General features: G+C 43.4%; 1 protein-coding gene across 1 annotated transcript in view; it reads right to left on the reverse strand.

Moving 5' to 3' along the window:
* Positions 1 to 1,026: 1,026 nt before the first annotated feature.
* The window catches only part of opn4a (opsin 4a (melanopsin)), a 71,411-nt gene continuing 46,393 nt past the window's right edge, over positions 1,027 to 26,044 (reverse strand). The window contains exons 8-10 of the mRNA XM_029698219.1: positions 14,731 to 14,926; positions 14,468 to 14,638; positions 1,027 to 1,551 (exon numbers count right to left, since the gene is read on the reverse strand). Coding sequence (XP_029554079.1) covers positions 1,303 to 1,551; positions 14,468 to 14,638; positions 14,731 to 14,926 — 616 coding nt within the window. The 3' untranslated portion in view covers positions 1,027 to 1,302. The remainder of the gene's footprint in view (positions 1,552 to 14,467; positions 14,639 to 14,730; positions 14,927 to 26,044) is intronic.

Below are 26,044 nucleotides of genomic sequence, written 5' to 3' on the forward strand. Positions count from 1 at the left end.
TATTTTTGGTTCACCTTCTTTGCCAACTAAATAAAAAATAAGTTGAGTGCACATTTCCCCGCTGCGTCTTGGTCCGCTTTATCCGACAACTGTGACAAGAATACTTTATTACCATCAAGAAGGAATTTGTCTTGCACAATTAAATTGCAGGTTCTATCAAATTCAGCCCTGAGTTGTGGATTTATTGTGCAGCGTCCTACACATTCTAATGCTCAAGATATTTAAGGCCAGGGTATTGATGGAAGTTCTTAATGTGGGTCCAGGTTGTAGTCAGCCCAGATTCTGTCACACAGGCCAGGGGCCTCGAGAAAGAATCTGGGCTGACTACAGCCTGGACCCACATTAAGGACTTCAATCAATACCCTGGACCAGTGGTTCTCAAACCTCTCCTCGGAGAACACCAGACTCTTCACAATTTTGTTGTAGCCCTGAACTACTGTAACTCACCAGGTTCACATAGTCAAGGGCTTGATGATTAATTGACTATTTGAATCAGGTGTGCTAGCTGTGGAATAGTTAAAATACATTGAACAGCTGGGGGTCCCCGATGAGAGGTTGGAGAACCCCTGCCCTAGACAGCCTGACATTTCCACCAACCACTGGCAGTGTCTCCCAGCTAAGATAGATCCCTCAGATAGCCATTTCCAGCTCAGCCTTTTTTAGTCATGTCTGCATTACTTCACACAATAGTTCTATTTAATCGGTTTCAGCCTTTAGCAGATCTTAGATGAGGGGTCTTGGGCTAGGGGAAATGTTTGAAATGGGTTTGAAACAGTTGGGCTGCTGTCTGATTTTACAGACTTCCTTACGATTGTAGCTCACTCAAGAGGACCAGGTGAAAGCTTAGCAGACAACACAACCAATCTCATTTCTGTACTTTGTCTGGTACCCAGGGCCGGCTCTAGCCTTTTGGGGGCCCTAAGTGGGATTTCGTCGTCCCCCCCCCCCCCCCCCCACCCACTGTGGCCTCCCTGTTGATGGCAGAGATACATTGATTTAGTTTTATGGTACTTTTCCTAGACATTTTGCAATGTGGTGTAGAGAACAGTATGTTGAGACCTGAAATTAGTTCCTGGTTCGGGGGCCCCATGGCGGCCGGAGCCCCAAAGCGACCGCTTACGTCGCTTATGCTTGGAGCCGGCCCTGGTTGTACCACATTAACAAAGAGACAAAACAAAACCTTTTCAGTAGAGAACATACAGCAAGAGTATTCACATGGGGGTTAACTTGACTTGCAGAAAAGTTTCATGTTGAGTACAGACCCTGGCATTTGTTATAATTTATCATGTACTGTGGTTGTGATCAGATGAGTGGTGTAGAGGCGTCACTGTTAGAGGAGTTAGAGGGAAGTGTTGACCTCTGCTGGACACTCTCCTGTGGCTCCTTAGTAACAGACCCCACATCTATTCTGCCATTGGATGGCCTTGTACTGGAACCACGGGAACTGGTCCTAAGGACAGGTAAGAAAGGGCTGGTCTCGGAGGTGATGACGATGCTGGGAATCTGGCCAATCATTCCTCTCGTTACGATGGCTTCTGACGAATCACCAGCCTGTCGAAGTCAAACAAAAGGTGAGATGAGAAACAATGAACATAAGATGCCAAATGATAGATTTTTGCACCCAATTATCTATGCAACATGGCAATTTGGATTCCTGGTTTAATATTATTTTCCCTAAAAGATGGTCTTGTATCCTTCGAAGCAAATCTCAAAGATCTCTTTTCCTTTGTCTCCAGCCAGGTCATGTTTTTGGGGTATGGGAGAAAAGGGACAAAAGATAGAGCTAGAGACCCCATATTTTATGACAAACAATTTATATACAGTATGTCCTCTACTATTAGCAACTGTAATTTCCTTTCTAGGGTAAATTAGTTGTAATTAAATACACAGAGAACAGAACGACCGGAACATTACTTTTGTGCCTGACGGTGGGGCGAGAGTTAAAGGCGCTGCATGGTCAATCCGACATCTGCATTGGCCATGCAGCATTTACGGTGATGCAGCCTCTACAGAAGTCAGGGCATTCATACTTATTGCGCTGCGCGGCGCAGCGCAGAGCTGTGGAGTAGAACTGTTGTCAAGGAAGTGAGTTCGTGTTTATATAGTACCACCCACCCCCACCTACCGTCAACCAATCATGTCAATGAAGAGCAATACGGAGCCCTCCGCATTGTTACAACACTTGTGAGACGCACAGGGATACGTTACCGAGTTCAATTTGGCCTCTGCATGCCTCCAGAGGCTCCTCAACTCCTCAACCTTCTATAAGGAGCGTCAGACCACATTTTCGGATCAAGCTTAAATTGGCTTTAACACAGCTTTGGGACGGAAGTAACAGCTGTCAAGAAGTGCACAATATCTGTCTTATCTCCATGTTTGTGATTTGTAATGCTCATTACTTTCAACAAATGTACTATTAGCAATCATTTCATGTTTGTGTCGATTTGAATAATTCATGCTGTAGGTTAGAAATGTTAATTTAAAATAAACCATGTGTCAACATCGCCTTACAATATTAATTGGACTGAAATTAATCACATCATCTCACTTCAATGGGAATGTAGTAAGAGATGTTTTTCACCATTTTCAATTACTATTCATGCTTAGCCCTACCAATCAGGTGCCCTCCAGTTGTCCTTGCCCATGCGCGTTACTCATGTCTTGATAGAATAAACGTTTTTATACTTTTCACAAACGGCAAACTCATCATGCTTATCACATTTCTATGGTTTGACCCCCAGAATCATAATGAAATATATTTTTAACCACTAACCTGTCCATAAAAGCTTATGTGAGAAGCTGATCGATCAAGTCAATTGATTAAGGCATTATTCTAATGATGCCATATATCATTTTCAAACATTCAGTCACTTGTTGATATTTTGCTAACTATACAAAAGGAATATGAACTAGAGGAGACAATGGCCTGTGCTTAAATGTTATTTTATTCCAGGTCATCAGTTAACATTGTGTTACTTTCGTCCCACCCGCATCTCCTGTAACTTCTACCAGGCTAACACCCAAGAATAACTATTATAATACTTGAAACCTATGCTGTCATTTAGTTAAGAAAATTACATAAGAAAATGTCAGTTTTGTCAACAACTCTACAACCAAAAAACCCTTCCAAGTCCGTTTTGTAAACTTTTTTTAAACTCGCTCATAACCACCTTTTGTTGATCATTTGGCGATACATGGGTGGACTGGGCTGTTTTTTTTTGCAGGGACCTCGTCCTCCACATTAGGAAGGGGCTGACTTCACTATGTCATTCTAGCTTCTATGTTATTTGAGAAAAGTGTTATTTTCGCCCGTGTTACTTTCATCACGACTCTCCTCTACCTACAATCTGTATATGTAATAATGCTCTGGTTACTTAAAGGGATACTTTGGCAATGAAGCCCTTTGTCTACTTCCCCAGAGTCAAATGAACACATAGATACTATTTTTATGTCTCTGCATCCAGTATGAAGGAAGTTAGAGGTAGTTTGACGAGCCAATGCTAACTGGAAGCCAGTCATTGTACTAACAGTATTTAGCAATTGCGTAACACTAGTTAGAAACTTTTAAAATAAAATGTAACCCCTATTTTACCAGGTAAGTTGACTGAGAACAGATTCTCATTTACAGCAACGACCTGGGGAATAGTTACATGGATGAATGAGCTAATTGTAAGCTGGGGATGATTAGGTGACCATGATGGTATGTGGGTCAGATTGGGAATTTAGCCAGGACACCAGGGTTACCACCCCTACTCTTATAATAAGTGCCATGGGATTTTTAGTGACCACAGAAAGTCAGGACACCCGTTTTAACATCCCATCCGAAAAACAGCACCCTACACAGTGCAATATTCCCAATCACTGCCCTGGGGAATTGGGATATTATTTTTATTTTTTTTGACCTGAGGAAAAGGTGCCTCCTACTGGCCCTCCAACACCACTTCCAGCAGCATCTGGTCTCCCATCGAGGACCAACCCTGCTTAGCTTCAGAAGCAAGCAGTGGGATGCAGGGTGGTATGCTTCTGGTAAAGCAGAGACATACAAGTGGTATCCATGAGTTCATCTGACTCTGGGATAGTAGGAAAAGGGCTTCATTGCCAATATCCCGAAGTATCCATTTAAGACAGAAGGTTACTTAATACAGAAACAACAGTAGGGAGGTTGGTCGGGGTGAATGGGTGGGCACATAATGCAAACTTCTAGCAACCCAAAGGTTGCATGTTCGAATCGTGTCAGGGACAACTTAAGTGTCTTAGCTAATAAACAACTTGAGCTAACCACAACCATAACTATTTGCAACTACTTAGCATGTTAACTAACCCTTACACCTAACGTATCTAATGTTAGCCACCTAGCTAACATTAGCCACAAATGCTAACGCAACAATTATACTGTATGACTACTAAGACGTATGATACTGTAAGACTGCTAAGACGTATGAGACTGTAAGACTGCTAAGACGTATGATACTGTAAGACTGCTAAGACGTATGATACTGTGAGACTGCTTTTCCACCACCGGACCATTCGTAACATATCATACAGTTGAAGGAAGTACTGTAATATATCATAAGAAATGGAGGGACACAAAAAAAACCATAATATAATGCGAATGAGTGTGAGAAAGTATTGTTGTCTCTGCAGCTCAGAGTGAAAGTCTGTCTTAATTATAATCTGCCACTGCCGTTCCTGCTCTGACATTATCAGCACTGACTATAAATTAAAGCGCAAGCGGCAATATTTCTCCCCCTGTAGGCCTAGCCTGCCATGAGGCATGTCACAGAACAGTTAATTATGTCTCTCATTGATAAGGCTGGTTAATCTGCTGTGACATTTGAGATTAAACTGCAGTGATTTAATAAGGCCGTGCCATCCACATGCCTGCTGACTGCTCATGGCCAAACCCTGCCAGACCTCACAGGAATGCATTAGCATCCGTCAACACACTGAGGCTAGGGCGGAAATAAAAATGATGAATCGTCTTTGGCTAAGGAAGACACTATGGAAGTCCATTACCTAGCTGGGCTAAAGAGGGTAAAAAAACAGGGAAGACATGTAATGTTGTACTGCAGACTCAGCCAAGGTTTAGTAGGGCACTAGTGCTGCTCTTTTGTCTATTGGAGGTAGGTAATGGCCACACTGGTCGATACAAAACAAGCGGAATTGAATGACACTTTTGACTCATTATGAGTACTTACAGCTAGAGGCAAGCTGCAGTCCCTGTGGCCCTATACCTGTCATGGAAATGTCATTCAGAGCTCTAGAAGATACACATTTCAGGACTTTGAGGTTGGTTCCTGCTATCATAATGAGTGACAAATTGTAATTATGCTGTTAGTCACTTCAATGTTACACTCAATTAAATACCAGTCACATGTAAGTAAAGAGTTTCTAACACAATTTAGCCTTCATCAAATGTTTGATCTTGAATGGGGGGATGGCGACCACAACAATCAGTCCGTGTGACACGGTATTACGCATCTCCAAACATCTATCAAGTCACACCACAGATCACTTGTTACCAAGGCCCAAAGCTTTTAGTCCATCTAAAAACACTCAGGTTTACCTCAACCATTAAATTAAGAGGCAAAAATGATTTTCTAATTCAACCTGAAAGAGCGAATGTCCCTAAAAACCAACTAATCCCTTTGAAAATGGCCTATGTGGCATCAATATGAGTCCGAAACATTTATTCTGGTGTAAATATTGACTACAAAGTGTACTGTAAATAGGATCATTTTGGTCATAAAGTCGTTCTCGTCTAAAACAGAGTTTGGAACGAGTAAATGAAGGTTGGTTTTGGATTACAATTATGTCAACAAATCATGCCCCCTTTTGCCAAGCACAAATCGCCACTTCACTTCCCTTCATTGAATTGGGCTCCGTTGATTCACCGCCCCCAACGTGTTCAAAGGATCATGGCCGTTTTAGACTGAAAGCCCTATACCGAATGACCATGCAATGCAGGATTTTGATTATCATTATCACTATCATCGCTAGCATGGCTGAAGTTCGCTATCTAGTTAGCTAGCTGGCTAATGTTAGCCTACCTCAACACAACTCAGATTTTGCTTGGAAACATGATAACATTTCAAAATAATAATGTTTTGTTATGATTGTGATGTGGCCAGATTGACTTTAGATGCACTATAACTTTAGCCAGCTAACTAAGATTGAGGGGACCACTGTATTTTAGCTAGCTAACATTAGTATTGCTAGATATTTTTGACTAACTTTGCTAGTAAGAGTAATGGCAAAGTTGTTTCCTACTAATTTGCCTACTTTAGCAATATCATCGTACTTCCATGTCACTAAGTTAGTGTAATTTAGACGAAACAGTCACATTAGCCACCGAGGTGCAACCCATGTGAAGGGCAGAAATAAATATTGAATGCAGCCATGTTGCCACTAGTTAACTCATGTCTGACTACAACAGTTGACTAACTAGCAGCAACAAACTCAAACCAACCCAGGGCCATAGCAAAATATGTCACAGTTGGTTGCATTGTGTAACGGCTTCACCGGTGGGTATCATAACATGTCTGTCAATGTGATTTCAACCGTTTACCGACCTCCGAAAATCATTTCATTAACTGTTTCACTTGCTATTTTCACAACTTGTCAGAAAAGACCTCAGAATAAAAGTGTGTCATGCGACACAAGTACCCTTGTGACACCTCCTCCGTTGTCTCGTTCGACTCTTATGAAAAGGACACGCCACTATGAGGCCTCTGATAGTGACACCAACAAGGGCAGGTCATTTGTCTTGTGTAAAAAGTTGTATAAAAAATTCCCGGCTTGATTAACTAGTAGGTTCATTCCCCAGCCAAGCAGATACAACTAGTAGAATACTTTTGGTTGTGAAGTGTATTTGCAAAAAGCGTTGTCCTTTCTAAAGAACAAAATGTAATTTACCACTTGGCTGTCTATTTTATCATCCTATCACAGGTCCTCCCAGTCAACCCCACCTCATAAAATTGTCTTCTGCAGTTGTTCGAGAGATGTCCAGTTTGCAGCCGAACATGCAGCATAGAGAAGACCAGCAAGGTGCCCTCATCAGCATCATGCAGACACCCTCTCTGTGAGTACTCTTATGAATGTAACAGTAACCACATGTTGGCAAGTATCCAGCCAGCAACCTTCACCTGTCAGCGGCAACAGCTTTCACAGGGTCAAATACAGAAGGTAACCCACTTAATTTCTTTGATACATTTGATAACCCAATTGTGAAACAATTGTGAAACACAATTTAATCTAAAAAGACGCTATTTGTTTTTACTTGTTAGATGCATATAATGTCCAGGGCATAACCTAGTCTGGTGGAACCAGCCTGATCGTCTGAAGTGAAATAGAAAGGTAAACAAAGCGATCAGGTTGGTTCCACCAGGTTATTCAAAACCACCATTGATAATGTGATCTCTCTGTGTGTGTGTGTGTGTGTGTCACCTATCCCTAACTGCCATTGGTAATAGAACAGTGACTGTGTTCACAGATGCATGAGATGCAGCGAGACCTGGCACTGAACACATCCACAATGAGGTGATTACTAATAATACAGTACAGCACAAATGTCCTGTAATGGCAGCTCCCTTTTTTGTGCGTCACTGCTGAACACTGCCTCAACTCTGACTATTTCTACAGATGGACTGGAGATGCTTTTGCCAGTCGGCAGCCTCAGTTGTTTGATGGGGAGACCATAATTTAATAGGTTTTACCTGTTTTTACAATATGTTTGTGTATCAGATATCACATATCCCTAACTGCCATTGGTAATCCAACAGTATGTGTCAGTGGAGGCTGGTGACTTAAGAAAATTGGAGGATGGGAGACCCACGCTATAAGCACGGACCGCACAGAGACGACAAAGCATGTTTCAAAAATTGTGAAAGACTCATTATTTTAACCTAAAGCATTTAATAAAAACATTTATAGTACCATATTATGGGGAATAGGAATGAGAGGGCTACTTACACTTTGTTGGGAAGGGATCACAGCAGTGATTGTATGAGGGTTTGAGGCATGAGTTGAGGTGTTCAGAGGTGTGATTTCATTTGCAGGACAGGGTTTGAGGTGACCAAAAGTATGTGTACACCTGCTTGTCAAACATCTCATTCCAAAATCATGGGCATTAATATGGAGTTGGTCCCCCCTTTGCAGCCTGCACTCTTCTGGGAAGGCTTTCTACTAGATGTTGGAACATTGCTGCGGGGACTTGCTTCCATTCAGCCACAAGAGCATTAGTGAGGTTGGGCACTTAGTGGGTGATTAAGCCTGGCTCGCAGTCAGCGTTTCATTTCATCCCGAAGGTGTTCGATGGGTTTGAGGTCAGGGTTTTGTGCAGGCCAGTCAAGTTCTTCCCCACCGATCTCGACAAACCGTCTAAAATGTAATTGTATGCTGTAGCGTTAAGATTTCCCTTCAGTGGAACTTAGGGGCCTAGCCCAAACCATGAAAACCAGCCCCAGACCATTATTCCTCCTCTACCAAAACTTTACAGTTGGCACTATGCATTCGGGCAGGTAGCGTTCTCCTGGCATCCGCCAAACCCAGATTCGTCCGCCAGACTGCCAGATGGTAAAGCGTGATTCATCACTCCAGAGAACACGTTTCCACTGCTCCAGAGTCCAATAGAGGCGAGCTTAACACCCCTCTAACCGACGCTTGACATTGCGCATGGTGATCTTAGGCTGGCTGCTCGGCCATGGAAACCCATTTCATGAAGCTCCCGTTATTGTGCTGACGTTGCTTACAGAGGCAGTTTGAAACTTGGTAATGAGTGTTGCAACCAAGGACAGACGATTTTTAGACGCTATGCGCTTCAGCGCTCGGCAGTCCCGTTCTGTGAGCTTGGGTGGCCTACCACCTCGCGGCTGAGTTGTTGTTGTTCCTAGACGTTTCTACTTCACCATAACTGCACTTACAGTTGACTGGAGAAGCTCTAGCATGGCTGTGTGCTCGATTTTAAACACTTGTCAGCAACAGGTATGGCAGAAATAGCAGAGTCCACTAATTTGAAGGGGTGTCCACATACTTTTGTGTGTATAGTGATAGGCTACAAAAGCTATGGGACATTTATTTATACTAGACCTAATAGCCTATTCGGGGAAAGAAGCAGGCTTCCTCTTGCCAATTGCTGAATGTAAAACAGGCCTACAGCAGCATAGAAAATGCATGTCGGGGAAAGTTGAGGAGAGAAAGTGCATTGTTGTGATAACCTTGTACTGATGCATTGCAAATAGTTGCACAGGACATACAGAGATGAGCACAGTGAAAAAGAAGACCCAAAGGAATTGACAAGCTTTAGAAAAATGGAAATCACTTACAAACCACTTAAGCAATGAGGCAACGACATGCTGTGAAAGATGCAGGCTAAATGGCATTTTTTGCTTTTGAATTGTTACATTTATATAAGAGTTACTATATTATTTTTCATTAAGCCTATATGTACATGCATCCTACTGCATTGAAGTATTATTTGCAGTTGTCACTACGACAATGAACACTGAAAGCACTGAATGGTCACTCTGAACCAGTATCTGTGTGTTAAATGCTGACTAGTCCGGGGCCACGCATGCGTCCGCGTGCAGCATCCACACCAGTCGCAATCAGAACATGCAGGTTGAAATATCAAAATGAACACAGAACCAACTATATTAATTTGGGGACAGGTCGAAACACATTAAACATTCATGGACATTTAGCTAGCTAGCTTGCTGTTGCTAGCTAATTTGTCCTGGGACATAAACATTGGGTTGTTCTTTTACCTGAAATGCACAAGGTACTTTTTTTCTGTATCTTTGTAGAATTTTTACCCATTGAGTCAACACAAAATCGTGTGTTCTCTACTCCAACAATGAATCTACAGATAAAGGGGAAACCTAGTTAGTTTCTAGTAATCTCTTCTTCTTCTGTGGACTTTATATGGTGGTTGGCAACCAACTGTAAGGTACATTACCACTACCAACTGGACTGGAGTGTGGACCTCAGTACATATTTCAATCACTCACGTGGGTATATGCTCCTAAAAACCAATGAGGAAATGGCAGAGGTGGGACTTGCAGCACGTAATGCATAAAAAATAGAACCATGTTCTATTTTAGTGCCTGGCTACGCAACCGCACACGAGCAGTTTGGATGAAATGATTGAATAACATGTATTTGTACATTTATTTTGCAATGCTCGCGCACGCAACGTGTTAGAGACCTCATGAATATCTTGTGGTACCACCTTATAGGCAGAGGCAAGTAGGATGCATTGATCAGTTGATTGACAGGTGCAGGACTCTAAAAGGATAAACTTTCCTCTAGTGTGGATGCTCACCAACGTTATATAGTTATGTAGCCTATAGTTTATCATTATCGTTACAGTTATTGGCTTGCTGGATGGCCTGGGCCTTAAAGAACTTTACCACAACACAGCTAACGTTATTATCATAACAGAACTAGCCTACTAGTAGGTTTGTCTAGCTAACGATAGTGAACTTGAATTAAATAAATATAAAATTACACTTATACACTTGTTTATGTGACTTTTATACTTTATAAACGGACTCTCAAATAATTTAATCTGGCAAGTTTGCCACCACCACGCTGCAATAGGGAAGTAAAGTGGAAGTCGAATCCATCATTTCCATTGTTTGGCTGTGCACATAGCACATACAGTAGGATCTGAGGGCCAATGCTGAATCTTTTCAGCCTCCTAAGGTGGAAGGGTGTAATGCAGGTCGTCTAAAGGAGACCAAAATGCGGCGTGTGAAGTGCTCATATTTACTTTTAATGAAAACACTTCGCAAAATAACAGAACAACCAACAACAGTCCCGTCAGGTACAAACAACAAAACGGAAAACAACCACCCACAAAACCCCATGAAAAGCAGGCTGCCTAAGTATGGCTTCCAATCAGAGAGAACGAAAAACACCTGCCTCTGATTGGAAACCATACCCGGTCACAACATAGAAAATACAACATAGAACGACAATCTAGACAACCCACATAGAAAACAGAAAACCCAAAATTCATAGACAAAAACACCCCCCTGTCACGCCCTGACCAATCTACTATGGAAAAATGATCTCATACTAAGGTCAGAAAGGGGCATTGTCGTGACCTCTTCATGACTGTGTTGATGTGTGTAGACCATGATAGCTCCTTAGTGATGTGGACACAGAGGAACTTGAAGCTCTGGACCTGTTCCACAACAGCCCCGTCGATGTGGATGGGGGTGTGCTCGGTCCTCCGTTTCCTGAAGTCCACGATCAGCTCCTTTGCCTTGCTGATGATGTGGAAGAGGTTGTTGTCCTGGCACCACACTGCCAGGTCTCTGACCTCCTCCCTGTAGGCTGTCTCATCGTCATCGGTGATCAGGCCTACCACCGTTGTGCCGTGTGTAAACAATGATTGTATTGGAGTCATGTGCGGCCATGCAGTTGTGGGTAAACAGGGAGTACAGGAGGGGACTAAGCACGCACCCCTGAGGGGCCCCTGTGTTGAGGGTCACCATGGTAAATGTGTTGTTGCCTACCCTCACCACCTGGGGGCGGCCCGTCAGGAAGTCCAGGATCCATTGCAGAGGGAGGTGTTTAATCCCAGGGTCCATATTTTAGAGATGAGCATGGAAGGCACAATGGTGTTGAACGCTGAGCTGTAATCAATGAAAAGCATTCTCACATAGGTGTTTGTACAGGTGGGAAAGGGCAGTGTGGAGTGCAATAGAGATTGTGTCATCTGTGAATCTGTTGGGGAGTTATGCGAATTGGAGTGGGTCCAGAATGTCTGGGATGATGGCGTTGATGTGAGCCATCACCAGCCTTTCAAAGCATTTCATGGCTACAGATGCTTGGGCTATGGGGTGATAGTCATTTAGACAGGTTACCTTGGTGTTTTTGGGCACAGGGACTATGGTGGTCTGCTTGAAACATGTAGGCATTACAGACGGTCAGGGAGAGGTTGAAAATGTCAGTGAAGACACTGGTCAGCGAGGACATGTCCTGGTAATCCGTCTGGCTCTGTGGCCTTGTGAATGTTAACCTGTTTAACTTTTTACTGCAGTGGGCTAAATCAGGGTCACACAGAGTATTTCTTGGTAGTCTTAAACACATTTATTTTGAAACAAAACAAAACACCTCAGACATATGGTTATGGGCTTTAAAAAAAGAAGACACCTGTACCAGATATAGAGTTGAATGTATTACATTTTGAGTTTGCATCCCAATAATACACATCTCAGAAGACTGAAATATAACAACACCGTTTGACATTGAAACACCGGATTTTCAGCAGCTTTTTTGAGAGAACGTTTATTAATTATGAAATTATGAAAAATATTAATAATGTTTCACCCATGAGGCCACTAGGTAATTTTACTGCAGAAAAGGGCTTCGGTGACTGTGATCACACAGTAGTCCGGAACAGCTGGTGCTCTCATGCATAGTTCAGATCGAGCATAAACCAGCATTGGCCGACATCCACTCAGTGGATGTTTTGGCGGTATTTTAGGTGTAACTGCGGTATGGCGCTGACAACTCGATGAGCAGTTGCTCTGGTGTGTCATCAACCACTCCACTCCCTTCCTTCCTTTTTATTCCTACCGCATTAGAAGTTCAAATGGGAGATAGAAAGTGTAGGCTCTATCGATGATAGAAATAATGACAGACTAATGCATGTTGTCGTGTGAATTTGGATGGGGGGGAGCGGTTTATAGCCTATCAGTCTAATCAAAGTGTAGACAATAGAACATCACGCATTTGAGTGTTTGAGTGTATAAAGTCGGCTGTGGCTTCGTTACCTTGTCATGAACACTGCATCCAATGGCAGTGTCTGCGATAAGGAAACGCAAGGAGCCATTTGTGACGGCTCTAACACGGCTCCACCTCCAACACATCAACTGATATGTGGATGTTGGCTAGCGCGGATCTGATAGAATCTAGCCCTAAGTGCCTTGGGGGGTCAAACCTCTGAATACTGTAATAGTGCGGCTCCAACCCAGATGAAAGACAGCTAAAACTGATTCGACTTTTCAGAGTGAGTGAACAAGGGCAAATGCACCAAAGGGGGACAGTTAATTAACAGTGAGATCGAATCTCTATCAATAATTGTATCATCATTTTATAACAATATGTTGTAAAGACATTTGGCATTCCAAGCCAAAATATGGTTTAAAGACGGACCGGTGTGTCAATCTAAGAAACATTATAAAAAATCCCATCAAAATCCATCCGTTTAAGTTAGATAGCTGTTTTTTTTTTGCATGGGCTGCGTCTCAATCCACCACATCCTCCTATGTCGCCCTTCCGCATCTGCTGTGGAAAATGGCAGAGCTACAGCGCTGTTTGTCAGACCAGAAGACATCCCGAAAATCTGTATTCACACGAAAACGTCTGTAGCATTTGAGCGGTTTGGCCTACTAATATGACCACTCTATTGAAAGGGGAGACTCTCACAAACATGGTGGTGTTCGCCGTTTTGTTCTACGATCCCCACAAGCCCTACAGGACTCGTCTGAAGTCGATAACGCTGATGTGCCAACTTTTGTCTGTAGCATCCAAAACATTTGGGCTACAAACTAAAGGTAACCCATACAAATGAATGGAAGTATGGAAATAGTTTTGTGCCAACAAAAAAAAGGGGTTAAATATTTCCTGGGCTTTCTTATATCTCCTAGATATAGGACATACACTTCAAAACCTTATTACTTACGATTTCTTTTTGCCATTTATGAATGTGTTATTCAACACTTTTCTATGGGCTATAGTAGTAAAGGCCAAATTCAATATTTTATAAAGGCCAACAGCTTAGAATTTAGATTTGTGGCGGATTAGAGAGAAATCCTTTCTGATGGAAATTTGGACTTAGTTCTTGCCTAGTCTTATTGCATTACAGTAAAGACAGATTGGTGCAGCTGTTTTCAAGGGTGTTACTGTTTGATTAGGTGTTTCTCAGGTAGAGGCACTGAATATTAGGTACCATTGGTGAGATTAACGTGTATTGATGTTGGGAGTAGAGCATGTGATAGAATTAAAAGTGTCTTAATAATAACAAAATAATAATACAGAATCATAATGTATACCAGTAAGTAATATGCTATTCATTTATCTAAACGTTGATAATATGATCTGTGTGCTCTATTGTCTGATCTGAGTTTGATTGGTTATACCTAGGAATTCATATAGGGGCGCATGGGGCTTCCCAGGTCACTCACTACAAGTGACTTGAAGCCGAAGCTACATCTCTGTGTGATTTATTTCTATACTTCAGGGTTATAACACATAAGTGCAAGTAAGGTGAGATTTTTTTTTTAAACTTGATGTTGACTCTTACTGACCTCTACTGTGTTAGACAACCATTCACACCGTTCTGCCTTTAGAGCCCAAAATATCTTCCATGCATTCAGAACATTGTCAAACATGCGGAAGGGAACAGAGAGTAGACTTGCCGCTTGACTTGCCCTTGCCCTGATGTGTTAGTTACCTTCTCAAAAATGCCAGAGTCGTGGCTCTTCATCTTGGAGTTGAAGCTGGAGGAGCTGTAAGGCTTGAGGGCTGGGAGCTCGGTTGTGTCCTTGCTGATATCACAGGACACCTGGCGGCTAGCCGGCCTGGAGCCCATACTGGAGAGGTCAGCCTCAGTATCTGTCCAGCCCTGGGAGAAGGACCATTACATAACCATCAGACAGACACCTGGACAGACAGACAAACAGACACATACAAGTATCAGGACATATTTCTCCGTACCGATTCGCTGTCGGAGGCGGAGGAGAGGCGGGACTTGACGGTGCTGGTGCGGCGTAAGCGATCGCTGATGTCGGAGGTCTGGCTGGTGACAGTGGAGCGTCTGGTGGACATGAAGCTGCTGTCGGCGGAGCGCAGGTCACGTCTACGTACACACAGCAACACACCCAGACACGGGATGTACTTGGCTATGGCCATCCTGAAGACAGAATGGAGCGGGGAAAATAAGGAGATGCACCCACATGAAAAAATACTACAGTTTACTATCGAATACTACAGTACTTAGTATCCCTCGATCATGTGTAGAACTTTTATTATAGAATTTCAGTATACAGTAGAACAGTGTTTCCCAACCCTGGTCCACAAGTACACCCAACAGTACACATTTTTGTTGTAGCCCTGGTCAAACACACCTCATTAAGCTCATTGAGGGCTTGATGATTAATTGACAAGTTGAATCAGGTGTCCTTGTCCATGGTTGCAATAAAAAAATGTGCTGTTGGGGGTACTCGACGACCGGGGTTTGGAAACACTGCTGTAGAATACTACAGTAAATACTACTGTATTATCCACACAAAAAACACTGTAGTAAATACTACAGTAATGGCCGCAAAAACAGTACACTTTTTAAACTATAGTAAATATTGCAGTATTTTATTTGCAAATACACCCCATAAGTGAGAAACTTACATGCCACTGTACAAAGTGTCGTGGAAATTGCAAGATTATGTTATAATGCTTGTATTGCATTATAATGGTTGTTTTGACAGAATAGAGTATTCTGTTAACTATTGTGTGTGTGTTCTACTGAGGAGGGCCTCTATGAGATAACACTGACAGAGGAGATTTACGATGTCTTTGGGTAATAAAGCCTAAAGAGCATTCCAGAGAACATGAGTTAATGGTTCTGTTCTATACCGTACCAGGGAGAGACGGTTCCAGTTTGGAGTAGGAGGACCAGACACTGGTCTATACAATTAAAACTGTTGACACAGCAGTTGCTGTCTGCTATGTATTATAGATACCTTTCATACAAATCTTAACCTTGTGACCATTCTATGTATCTGTTGTTCGTCATGTAGGTTGAGAGGGGTGTATCTTGGCTATAAAAGATCTTTGTACTTTTGTGTTGTCACTTTTCAGTGGTTCATTAGAAATGGTGCATCATTGAAAGTCAATGCTATTGCAAAGCTCTTATTATAATAAATGTAGTTTAAGTATAACTCTGACTGGTGTGTGAAGTTTGTTTCTCCTCATTTGGTAATACAGAAATTAGCCTCCACAAAAGGTATGAGGTATTTTAGGTAGACACAGTATGTACATGAAGGTATAGTGACTAGGCATCAGGATTAAGGCTGTTGCGGTGACCATATTACTGCCACACCTGCAGTCATGAGTCATGACCGCAGTAAAATTCCACGTGACCGGTGAGTCACTGTAATATCCTTTTATGCACTCTGGGCATGCTTTTGTAGTACCCAACTTGCTAACTACCATCAGTTCCTAATGGGCTGGAACTCAGTTTTCTATTGTCACTCTAACCACTCTGACATCAATGCAAATGCAGTTGAAAATCCCATCAAACACTCATCAACAAAACAGTAGGCGTACAGTACTTTTAAAACTCAGCTCACTGAAGGCTAATCAATTTGAAGAAAGAACTTCAACAGCAGGTTGAAACTGAGTGTAAAACATGGTCATTGTGGATGTTGTTTCAAAGCCTAACAACGAAATGGACAGTGCTTTCTCAGGTGATGATTAATTCAAAACACCCATATGCATATTAGGGCTTATGCACATGGTCAGGATAGATATTAATAAGAGTAAAATAAAGGACAGAGTAGCAGCAGCAGCAGCAAATGATGAGTGTGAAAATGTGTGTGTAATATGTTTACATGTGTGTTCGTCTTGTGTCGGTCTGAGTGTGTGTGTTATGTGTGTGTGTAGGCGTATGTAGTGTATGTGTCAAGTTGTGTATGGTTCACACTGCAGCTCTTTGCCCAAACTTGAAAAAGGCCTTTAAGGACTGAAGGATGCAAGGGACAACTCAATTTTCTTCTGACTTCTTTTATTTCTTTAGTCAGTTAGTTCGTTAATTAGTTTTTTAGTTAGCTAGTTAATTAGTTAGTTAGGTTGATAACCTTTAAAGGCAAAACACAAAAAGAAATATACATTACTTCAAGTAAGGTCATTTCAAATTAAATATATAATCTTAATGTAGTAATATTATCTAAATTATACTATATACTAAATTAGACAATTGGTCTCAATTCTCAACACAAATAAACACCTAACTTGCAACAATTTAACACAACAATGTCCATGTGCCTACCGGTTGAGTCTCCAGAATCCTAAATGAGCTGAATGTGTATGAATGAGAGTCCCCTCTTCCGTGAAGGACTTCCAGTGAAATGCTTTTCCACCAAACATTTCACCACCTGCTATCACAAAGGTGCACCAGTATATATGTTCCCCAGGGAAACACAAGCTAATGATGGGTTCCACAATGCATACACTCTTTCGCCCCCTGCTGGTGTTTTATCTTTCAAATCAGTTGAAAATCTGAACGCCTTGAATATGAATACCTGTCTTTTGACGCAACACCTCCCACTTGATCTCCTGGTTCTTGAACCTAAGGAGGTCACATCGGCTCCATCTTCGATGGCTTTACATCTGGTCTTCTACAGGCAATAACACAACCAAACGCCTGACGTCCCTGTGAAGAATTGTAGCAGGGATTTTGGTTGAACGTTACTTTGCTTTGTCTCCACAAACATGCTTCAAAGTTGAGATAGGATAACTTGGGAAGGTTCGTATATTTGCATCTCTCACAATGCCCTCCTTGTCAGCGTTGACATTGACGACCCTACCAAGCTTATACTGACTCCTCAAAGCGTTCTGGTCTGCAAGCCAGACGACGTCTCCAACGGCCACGTTTCGCTGCTTTGTGTGCCACTTACTCCTCACAAACAGGTTAGGTCCAGCCAACTGACTCCACTTCCTCCAGAACCAGTTCACTTCTGCTTGAATGATTCTTAACCGTTTGTAGGAGTAGTCTTCAAACTCAAAGCTTCCTAAGTCTCCCCTAGGTCCAGTCCTTCCAAGCAGAAGAGAATTAGGGCTGATGTATTCTATGCAGTCCTCCCGGCTCTGAGTCCTGGCATCTATGGGCCTTTCATTGGCAAGGTTAGCAGCCATGAACATAAATGTTTGAAACTCACTCCATGTGAAGAGTCCTTCGCCTCTCATATTGTGCAAGGCCCGCTTCACAGTGCGAACAGCTGCTTCTGCAGCACCATTCCTGTGAGGGGAGTGGGCCTCTTGGGCTAGGAGAGTGGATATCCATGCCTCATATGGTAGAATTGGTACAGCAGTCTCGTCCTCATCAAAGATCTTGAACCTCCCTCCACAAACCAAGAGCCCAGTCTCTTCATCTCTGTAAACAGCGAGTCTGTTGAGAGTGGTGCCTTGAAAGGTTATACCTTCTTGAGCTGCAAGGAACAGGTCTCTTAGTGCATCTTCACACTCCCCAACAGTGAGTACAGCTTGTTTGCCTCTGGACTTCCAGTTTGTTGAAAGAATTTCCTCCCACTTTGGTTTATCTGAGGCTGAATTCCTGGTCAACACTTCTTTCCATTTCGTTGCAGCTCTCCAAACCCAGGCAGTGACTCGGATCAGCCTGGTCAGGCTGCTGAATTTCCTGATGTCAATCAGTTTTGTTACCGCAGAGCCAGCTGGTGGTCTTCGGATCTTAGTCTTAGGTTCATCTGGGTTATTTTGCCTGCTTTGCTGTGCATCACTCTGACTTTCCTTCTGAACTCTCACTTCAGGAAGTACATCATTCTTGTTTCTCTTGGCCTGCGCTCTGGTCAGTGCTGCAGAGAAATATTTCCTTTGAAGTTTGTTTATGCCTTCCTTGGCATAAGCTGCAATTTCTTTGGCTGACTTCTGTGGCCACTCTTCCATGGGTTGCCGCAGGAACGCTGGTCCATTTTGCCACATGGAATCTTCTTGGAGGTCTTCCGGGGCTGCCCCTCTTGTTATGATGTCAGCACTGTTCAGGCCTCCCTGGATCCACCACCAGTCTTCGACGGATGTGGATTTCTGGATCTCTCCAACTCTGTTCGCGAAGAAAGATTGATACCCATAACTGTCTCTCTGGATAGCTCCCACCACAGTTTGACTGTCCAGCAGATGGAGCCACCGTTCAATTTCTATACGACTGTGTTTTTCAACGTACTTTCGAAGTCGTGCTGCGCAGACAGCACTGCAGATTTCAGCTCTCACTACCTCCACCTTTTGGTCCAAAGGTGTGAGTTTTGCTTTGGACTCAACCAACCTGACTTGGATGCCTTGCTCGGTTTCCCATCTGAAGTACACTACGGCTCCATAGCTCTTCTCACTTCCGTCCGAGAATGTTATTCCCCAAGGTTTACCAATCCAGTTGACTGGTGTGAGGCTTCTGTGGAAGGTGATTTGGCTAAGACGTGTGTACTCCTCAAACAGTTTGATGGCTTCTTCTCTCAATTGTTCAGACAGAGGTTTGTCCCACGTGTTTCGGGTCAGAGTTTTGCCTCCAGCTTCTTGAAAACGCCTTTTGTGACAAAAACGGCGCCCTTTTGTTTGGCAGGTGTGACGAGGCCTATTGGGTCATACAGACTAGCTACTTGGCTTAGCAGTTCTCTTCTCGTCAGTGGGTTTGGAGTTTTCCCTCTCACCTCTTCTTCAAGGAGATTTTGTCCGACTCTCGTCTTCTTTTTCCTCTTTGAGAAATTGATTGAAGTCATAAGGTACAGCTTGTCCTCTTCAACAAGGTATCCAACTCCAAGGGCTTTATTGTCTCCTTTCCTCATCTGGTTTGGGAGAATAAGTACTGTCCCTGACACCGCTCCTTGTTCTCCTGGTACGATCTCCTGCCTCCCACTTTGGCCTGACCGGAAGCAGGGTTTGAGGAAGAATCCGCCTGTCCTCAGGATCTCTTCAACTCCTTTGGTGTCCTTGTCCAGCTTTTGTAAGTCATTATGGGAAGTCAGGATGTCATCGACATAGGCATCCTCTTCAAGGATCCTACGTTCCTCCTCCAGGTGAGCGAACATGGGCAGTTTTGCTGTCTCTCTCATGGCCAGTTGTGCAATGCACCCTGCTGGTCGATCGCCAATGTTGACTCTGGTGATGGCATACTCTTCAATCTCTTCCTCCTCAGTGTTTCTCCAGAGAAATCTGTGGAGATGCATCTCCAGGTTTTCTAACCACACCGAATTGTACATCTTCCTGATGTCGCCAAGAGCAGCATGGACACCTCTTCTGAACCTGAGTAGTACTGCTCGGATGGGATTGAGGACATCAGGCCCTTTCAGCAGCAGGTCATTCATACTGACCCCTTTAAACTTCTGGCTGCTGTTCCATACCAGTCGCACAGGTGTTGTGACAGAGTGTGGGTTTGGCGCCACCAAGTGGCTGACATACCATACTGGTCCTTTCCAGCTGGCGATCATCTCTTTGGTGAGTTTCTTTGCTGCTCTTCTCTCCACCATTTCATGCACTTGAGCTGTGTATGCTATTTTCCACTCTGGCTCTTTTTTGAGTTGTTTTTCTGTTCTTAAGAAGGTGGCTTCAACCCCACTCCTGTTGTAGGGAAGGGAACTTGGATCTTGAATCCAGGGGTATTTTGTGTCCCAGTGCAGTTTATCGCTGTGAGCATCTGCTTTGATGTAGGTGAGGCCTTTCCTTATGATCTCCAGCTCCCTTTCCTCTCTGAGTCATTTCCTTGCCTCCTGGTTGACAATTGCCGCACCGGCATCCTCCACACTTCAGTTCGCAAGCTGCTCCAATGCTATCCCATTTCCACCAATCCAAGAACTCTCTGCAAGCAACTGTGCTTTTGGTTTCAGCTGTGAACTCGTGCTTTAGTTATCTCTTGATACTTGACAGCGGTTGCTCTCATGGATCGAGCAAAGTGCGTTCCAGACCTGTGTGCGGCCATATCGACTTCTTCAAACAGATCCGGATGTGCTCCACCAACAGTCTTTCCTAGCGGGCTCTCCCATAAGACAAGGTCTCCAATCACCTTCACTCTTTGCGGAGCAAGTCTTCCTTCGCGGTGGCTTATCAGTAGCTCAATGCTCTCCGGTCTCCTCAGATCTCCTAGACTGACTTCTGGGAAGAACTTCTTGAGTTGCTCAGGTTTGATGACTCTGTGGATGTTGGCAATTTCATTCAAACCATAGCAGACAAGCTCATGGGCTCTTTCTGTGCCTCTAGGCATTTTGACCCTCACTCTGAGGAGATATCTTCTGGTTTTAACCTTCATGGCCATCCCCCCAACTCCATGGACGACTAAAGTGATGTTTTCACTTTGAAGATTTAATCTCCTGGCAGCTCTGTGGGTGATATAATTTGTGTCTGATGCCAAGTCGATCAGGGTTCCATTTTTTTGTCCTGCATTGGCAGTTACCTCGAGCAGCATTAGAATAACTGGCAATTCTTCTACTGCACTTGACACAATCTCTCCAAGCTGGATCTTTTCACCACAGTTTGTCTTTGCGGTGATGTTGGTGAACACTCTCTTGAATTTGTCCGCCATCTCTGGGGAGAGTTTAGATACAAATTCTTCCTGCTCCTCAGTCCGCGTATGCCTTCTCACATTGAATTGTCTTCTTTCTGAGTCACTCCTCCTGAAGTCTCCCTTCAGGCATAGAAAGAAATGGTGGTCTTTTTTACAGTTTCTGTTCCTGCACAGGTATGTCTCTTTGCATTCATCATCTTCTCCATGACAGACCAAGCACCTCTTGCAGGCCTTGAAACGCTTGCAAAAGAATATATTTTCTCTGTGCTTTTCATCACCACACACAACACAGCCTCCTTTCGTTGTGGACCGCGTGGACGCATATTTCCTCTCCATGCAAGCATTTCTCTTTTCTGGCCTTTCACTCACTCCCAGCTGCTCCAGTTTTTCAAGAATTTCCTCTTGTGTTTTCAGGAATTTAAGAAGGTTCTCAAAGTGATTGTCTGGTGTGACATTATTCCTCGGATTAACCATGAAGACAAGCCACTCTCTCTTGATGTCGTCAGGTAACTTGCTTTCTATGGATCTGATCACTAGAGGGTTGTTGATGGCTCCTGTGTTTCCAAGCTCCGTGAGGTCATCCAGGGCCTTCTCTATAGTTTGGATCATGTCGATAACTTTCCTAGGCTGATTTGCCCTTAAAGCAGGAATTTTCTCCAGATCCTCCATTATCTCCAAGGCAATTGTAGACTTGTTTCCATATCTGTTCTACAGCACCCTGAACATGTCCTCAGCAGTGTTGTAGGAAGACAAACGGAGGCCTCTGCATATCCTCTCATCTATACTGTCAATGAGTTGGATCCTCTTTACTTCAACTGAGCCTGTTGGTTCCCCCTGCTTTTGCAGACTCTCCCAGTCCCTTCTCCATCGATGGAAGTTCCTTTTATACCCACTGAACTTGGGTAGACAGATTGGCTTTATCCTCAGTGTCGGTTGTGGAGCTGCCATGGGCACCTGCGGCACTCTCCCTCCGACTCTCTCCTCTTCTGCAATTCTTTGTGCTGTGAGAAATCCTGCCCTACTTGCTTCAAGGTTGTTGCCAAATGCCTTCAGATCCTTCACTCTCCCTCCGAGCCTTTCCTTTTCTGCCACCGGAATCCACATCTCCCACTCTGCTAGGCTTGCGATTGCATTTTGGACTTGTGTTTTCACACTATCCCACCGTAGCTCAAAGCCATCTCTGTTTACAGCGGTAACAGGTATCTGAGCAACTCCATCACAGGCTGTCTCGGCTTCATGGATTGCAGACTTCACCTCATTTTCGCCGTATCTAGGCCACAGATTGGACTGGACCATCTCCCTGACCTCATCCAATCGTGCTTCGCATTCTTGGAACGTCTTCTTAAGTTCAGTCTGCTTCTTCTTGCTCAGTTCAGCTTCTTCACCCTCATCGGTTCCAGCTTCAATGTCTGCCAGAAGCCCAGCCCTGTACTCATCATTTGTCTCACTGACCGTCCTCGCCTCCGACTTGAGCTTCTTGAACTCCTCTTGTAGTTCTCTTTTAGTCATGTGCTTTGCGACTCTGCTGAGGAAGTTTGCTTGCTTGGTAAAAGTGCTTTTAGCTAAAGTTCTTTTTTGCTTCAGCTCCTTCACTGTTATTCCAAGAGCTTCCTCCGCCATGTTGAGATGTCAGTCAATATTCCTCTCTGCGACGACAGCTTTCCTGACTTCAGGCCGTTAATCCTTTTGTCTTCACTGCCACGCGGTTATCAACTGTCAAGTTGTGTATGGTTCACACTGCAGCTCTTTGCCCAAACTTGAAAAAGGCCTTTAAGGACTGAAGGACGCAAGGGACAACTCAATTTTCTTCTGACTTCTTTTATTTCTTTAGTCAGTTAGTTAGTTAATTAGTTCTTTAGTTAGCTAGTTAATTAGTTAGTTAGTTAGGTTGATAACCTTAAAAGGCAAAACACAAAAAGAAATATACATTACTTCAAGTAAGGTCATTTCAAATTAAATATATAATCTTAATGTAGTCATATTATCTAAATTATACTATATACTAAATTAGACAATTGGTCTCAATTCTCAACACAAATAAACACCTAACTTGCAACAATTTAACACAACAATGTCCATGTGCCTACCGGTTGAGTCTCCAGAATCCTAAATGAGCTGAATGTGTATGAATGAGAGTCCCCTCTTCCGTGAAGGACTTCCAGTGAAATGCTTTTCCACCAAACATTTCACCACCTGCTATCACAAAGGTGCACCAGTATATATGTTCCCCAGGGAAACACAAGCTAATGATGGGTTCCACAATGCATACACTCTTTCGCCCCCTGCTGGTGTTTTATCTTTGAAATCAGTTGAAAATCTGAACGCCTTGAATATGAATATCTGTCTTTTGACGCAACAGTATGTGTGTGGGTTTTGTGTGGGAGTGTCAATGTAGTGTGTGTGAGTGTGTATATGGTTTGTATATATAGTCTAGTGAGTGTGCGTATGGTCAGTGACTAGCCAGGGGCCTGATGTATCATGTCAGAGGAAATGATGACTAACACTGAAAACCTCTGGACATTCAGTTCCTACAGTATGACTCTTGGCCTTCCATTCTACCCCACTCTCACCGGCTGTGTATTCATGTTACCTGATGAAATTGCTGTACAGTATAATCTTGTTGCCATCTGACGCACAGTCAAATGCCATAAAAAATCAACACAGAAAAGCTCTCCCTCTCTGCCATGCCCAAATTGTATTACTGCTGATGATATCTGGAAATGTGCATGTACGCTCTGACCTGTCTACTGTTGCTAGCCCCAATTCTGACTTGTTCTCAGATTTCGGCTTCAGTGATTTCTGCCCTCGGAAAACCTTGGGTTTTCTTCAAGTTAACACTAGAAGCTTATTACCTGAAATGGATCAATTGAAAGTCTGGGTTCACAGCTCTAATCCAGATGTGTTGGTCATTACTGAGACGTGGTTAAGAATGAGTGTTCTAAAACACGGATTTGAACGTTTCTGGTTATAACCTTTTTCTGCAGGACAGATCTTCCAAATGTGGTGGAGTGGCAATCTTTACCAAGGAACACTTTCAGTGCTCTCCACCAAGTCTGTCCCCAAACAATTTGATTTGCTGGTTTTAAGCATTCATCTTTCAAATAGCTCTTTGTTGACTGTTGCTGGGTGTTCAAATCAAATTGTATTGGTCACATACACGTGATTAGCAGATGTTAATGCTCTGAGCTCATCAACTTTGTTATCCAAAGACTGAACATTAGCAAGAAATATACTCGGAAGCAGTGGGTGGTGTGCTCACCTCGTAAGAATAAGCTTGATTCCCTTTGTCGAAGATGCTTGGACCTTCTTTTTTTATATTTTCAGTAGTATTGTTAACTAGCATGCCCCCATAAAGAAAATGAGAATTAAAAACAGGTTCAGTTCTTTGTTCAACCGTGATCTGGCAGAGTTACTCTACCTCAAGAACACCATTTGTCGAAAGGCTCGGCACACAAATACTTAGGCTGACTGGCAAATGGGAAATAAGTTCAGGCAAATAGGAAATAAGTGCAGTCAGGCTATCCGAAAGGCCAACGTTGGTTACTGTACTTTAAGGAGCAGTTATCTCTCGGTGGATCTAACGCAAGAACTTCTGGAAAACTGTGAAAGACCTGGAGAATAAACCCTCCTCTTCACAGCTGCCCATGTCCCTTAATGTTGATGATGTGGTTGTTACTGACAAGGAGCGTATGGCTGAGCTCTTTAATCGTCACTTCAAGTCAGGATTCCTATTTGACTCAGCAATGCCTCCTTGCCTGTCCAACACTTCCTCTTCTCCCATTCCTTCTAATGCTACTATCCCTGATGCTCCTCCCTCTTTTTCCCCTGCACCACTACACAGCTTCTCCCTGCAGGCAGTCACTGAGTTTGAGGTGCTAAAAGAGCTCCATAAACTTGACCCCAAAAAACATCTGGGTCAGATGGTTTAGAACTTTTCTTCTTTAAGGTTGCAGCCCCTACCATTGCCGAGCCTGTCTCTCCTCTCTGGGGAGGCTCCTAGTGCTTGGAAGGCAGCCACGGTGCATCCTTTATTTAAAGGGGGCGATCAAGCTGATCGTAATGGTTATATACCCAATTTCTATCTTGCCTTGTTTATCAAAAGTGTTGGGACAAAAGTGTCAATAATCAACGGACTGGCTCAGCCACTACCTGTCACCAAGGGAGTACCCCAAGGCTAGATCCTAGGCCCCACACTCTAATCAATTTACATCAACAACATAGCTCAGACAGTAGGAAGCGCTCAACAAAGCTTTCTTAGTGTTCAACAAATTTTCTCTGCCCTTAACCTTGTTCTGAACATATCCAAAACAATGGTCACGTGATTCGGTAAGAACTACCTCTGAGGGTTCAGAGCTTGAGGTAGTAACCTCACACAAGTACTTGGGAGTATGGCTAAATGGTACACTGCCCTTCTCTCAGCATATATCCAAGCTGCAGGCTAAGGTTGCATCTAGACTTGGTTTCCTCTATCGTAATCGCACCTCTTTCACTCCAGCTGCCAAACTAACCCTGATTCAGATGACTATCCTACCCATGCTACATTACGGAGATGTAATTTATAGATCAGTAGGTAAGGGTGCTTTCGAGCGGCTAGATGTTCTTTACCATTCGGCCATCAGATTATCCACCAATGCTCCTTATAGGATACATCACTGCACTCTATACCCCTCTGTAAACTGGCCATCTCTGAATACCTGACACAAGACCCACTGGTGGATGATTATTTATAAAACCTTCTGAGGCCTCACGCCC

The sequence above is a fragment of the Salmo trutta genome, chromosome 18 (assembly GCF_901001165.1).
Source record: "Salmo trutta chromosome 18, fSalTru1.1, whole genome shotgun sequence".
In the NCBI taxonomy this organism is placed as follows: Eukaryota; Metazoa; Chordata; class Actinopteri; order Salmoniformes; family Salmonidae; genus Salmo; species Salmo trutta.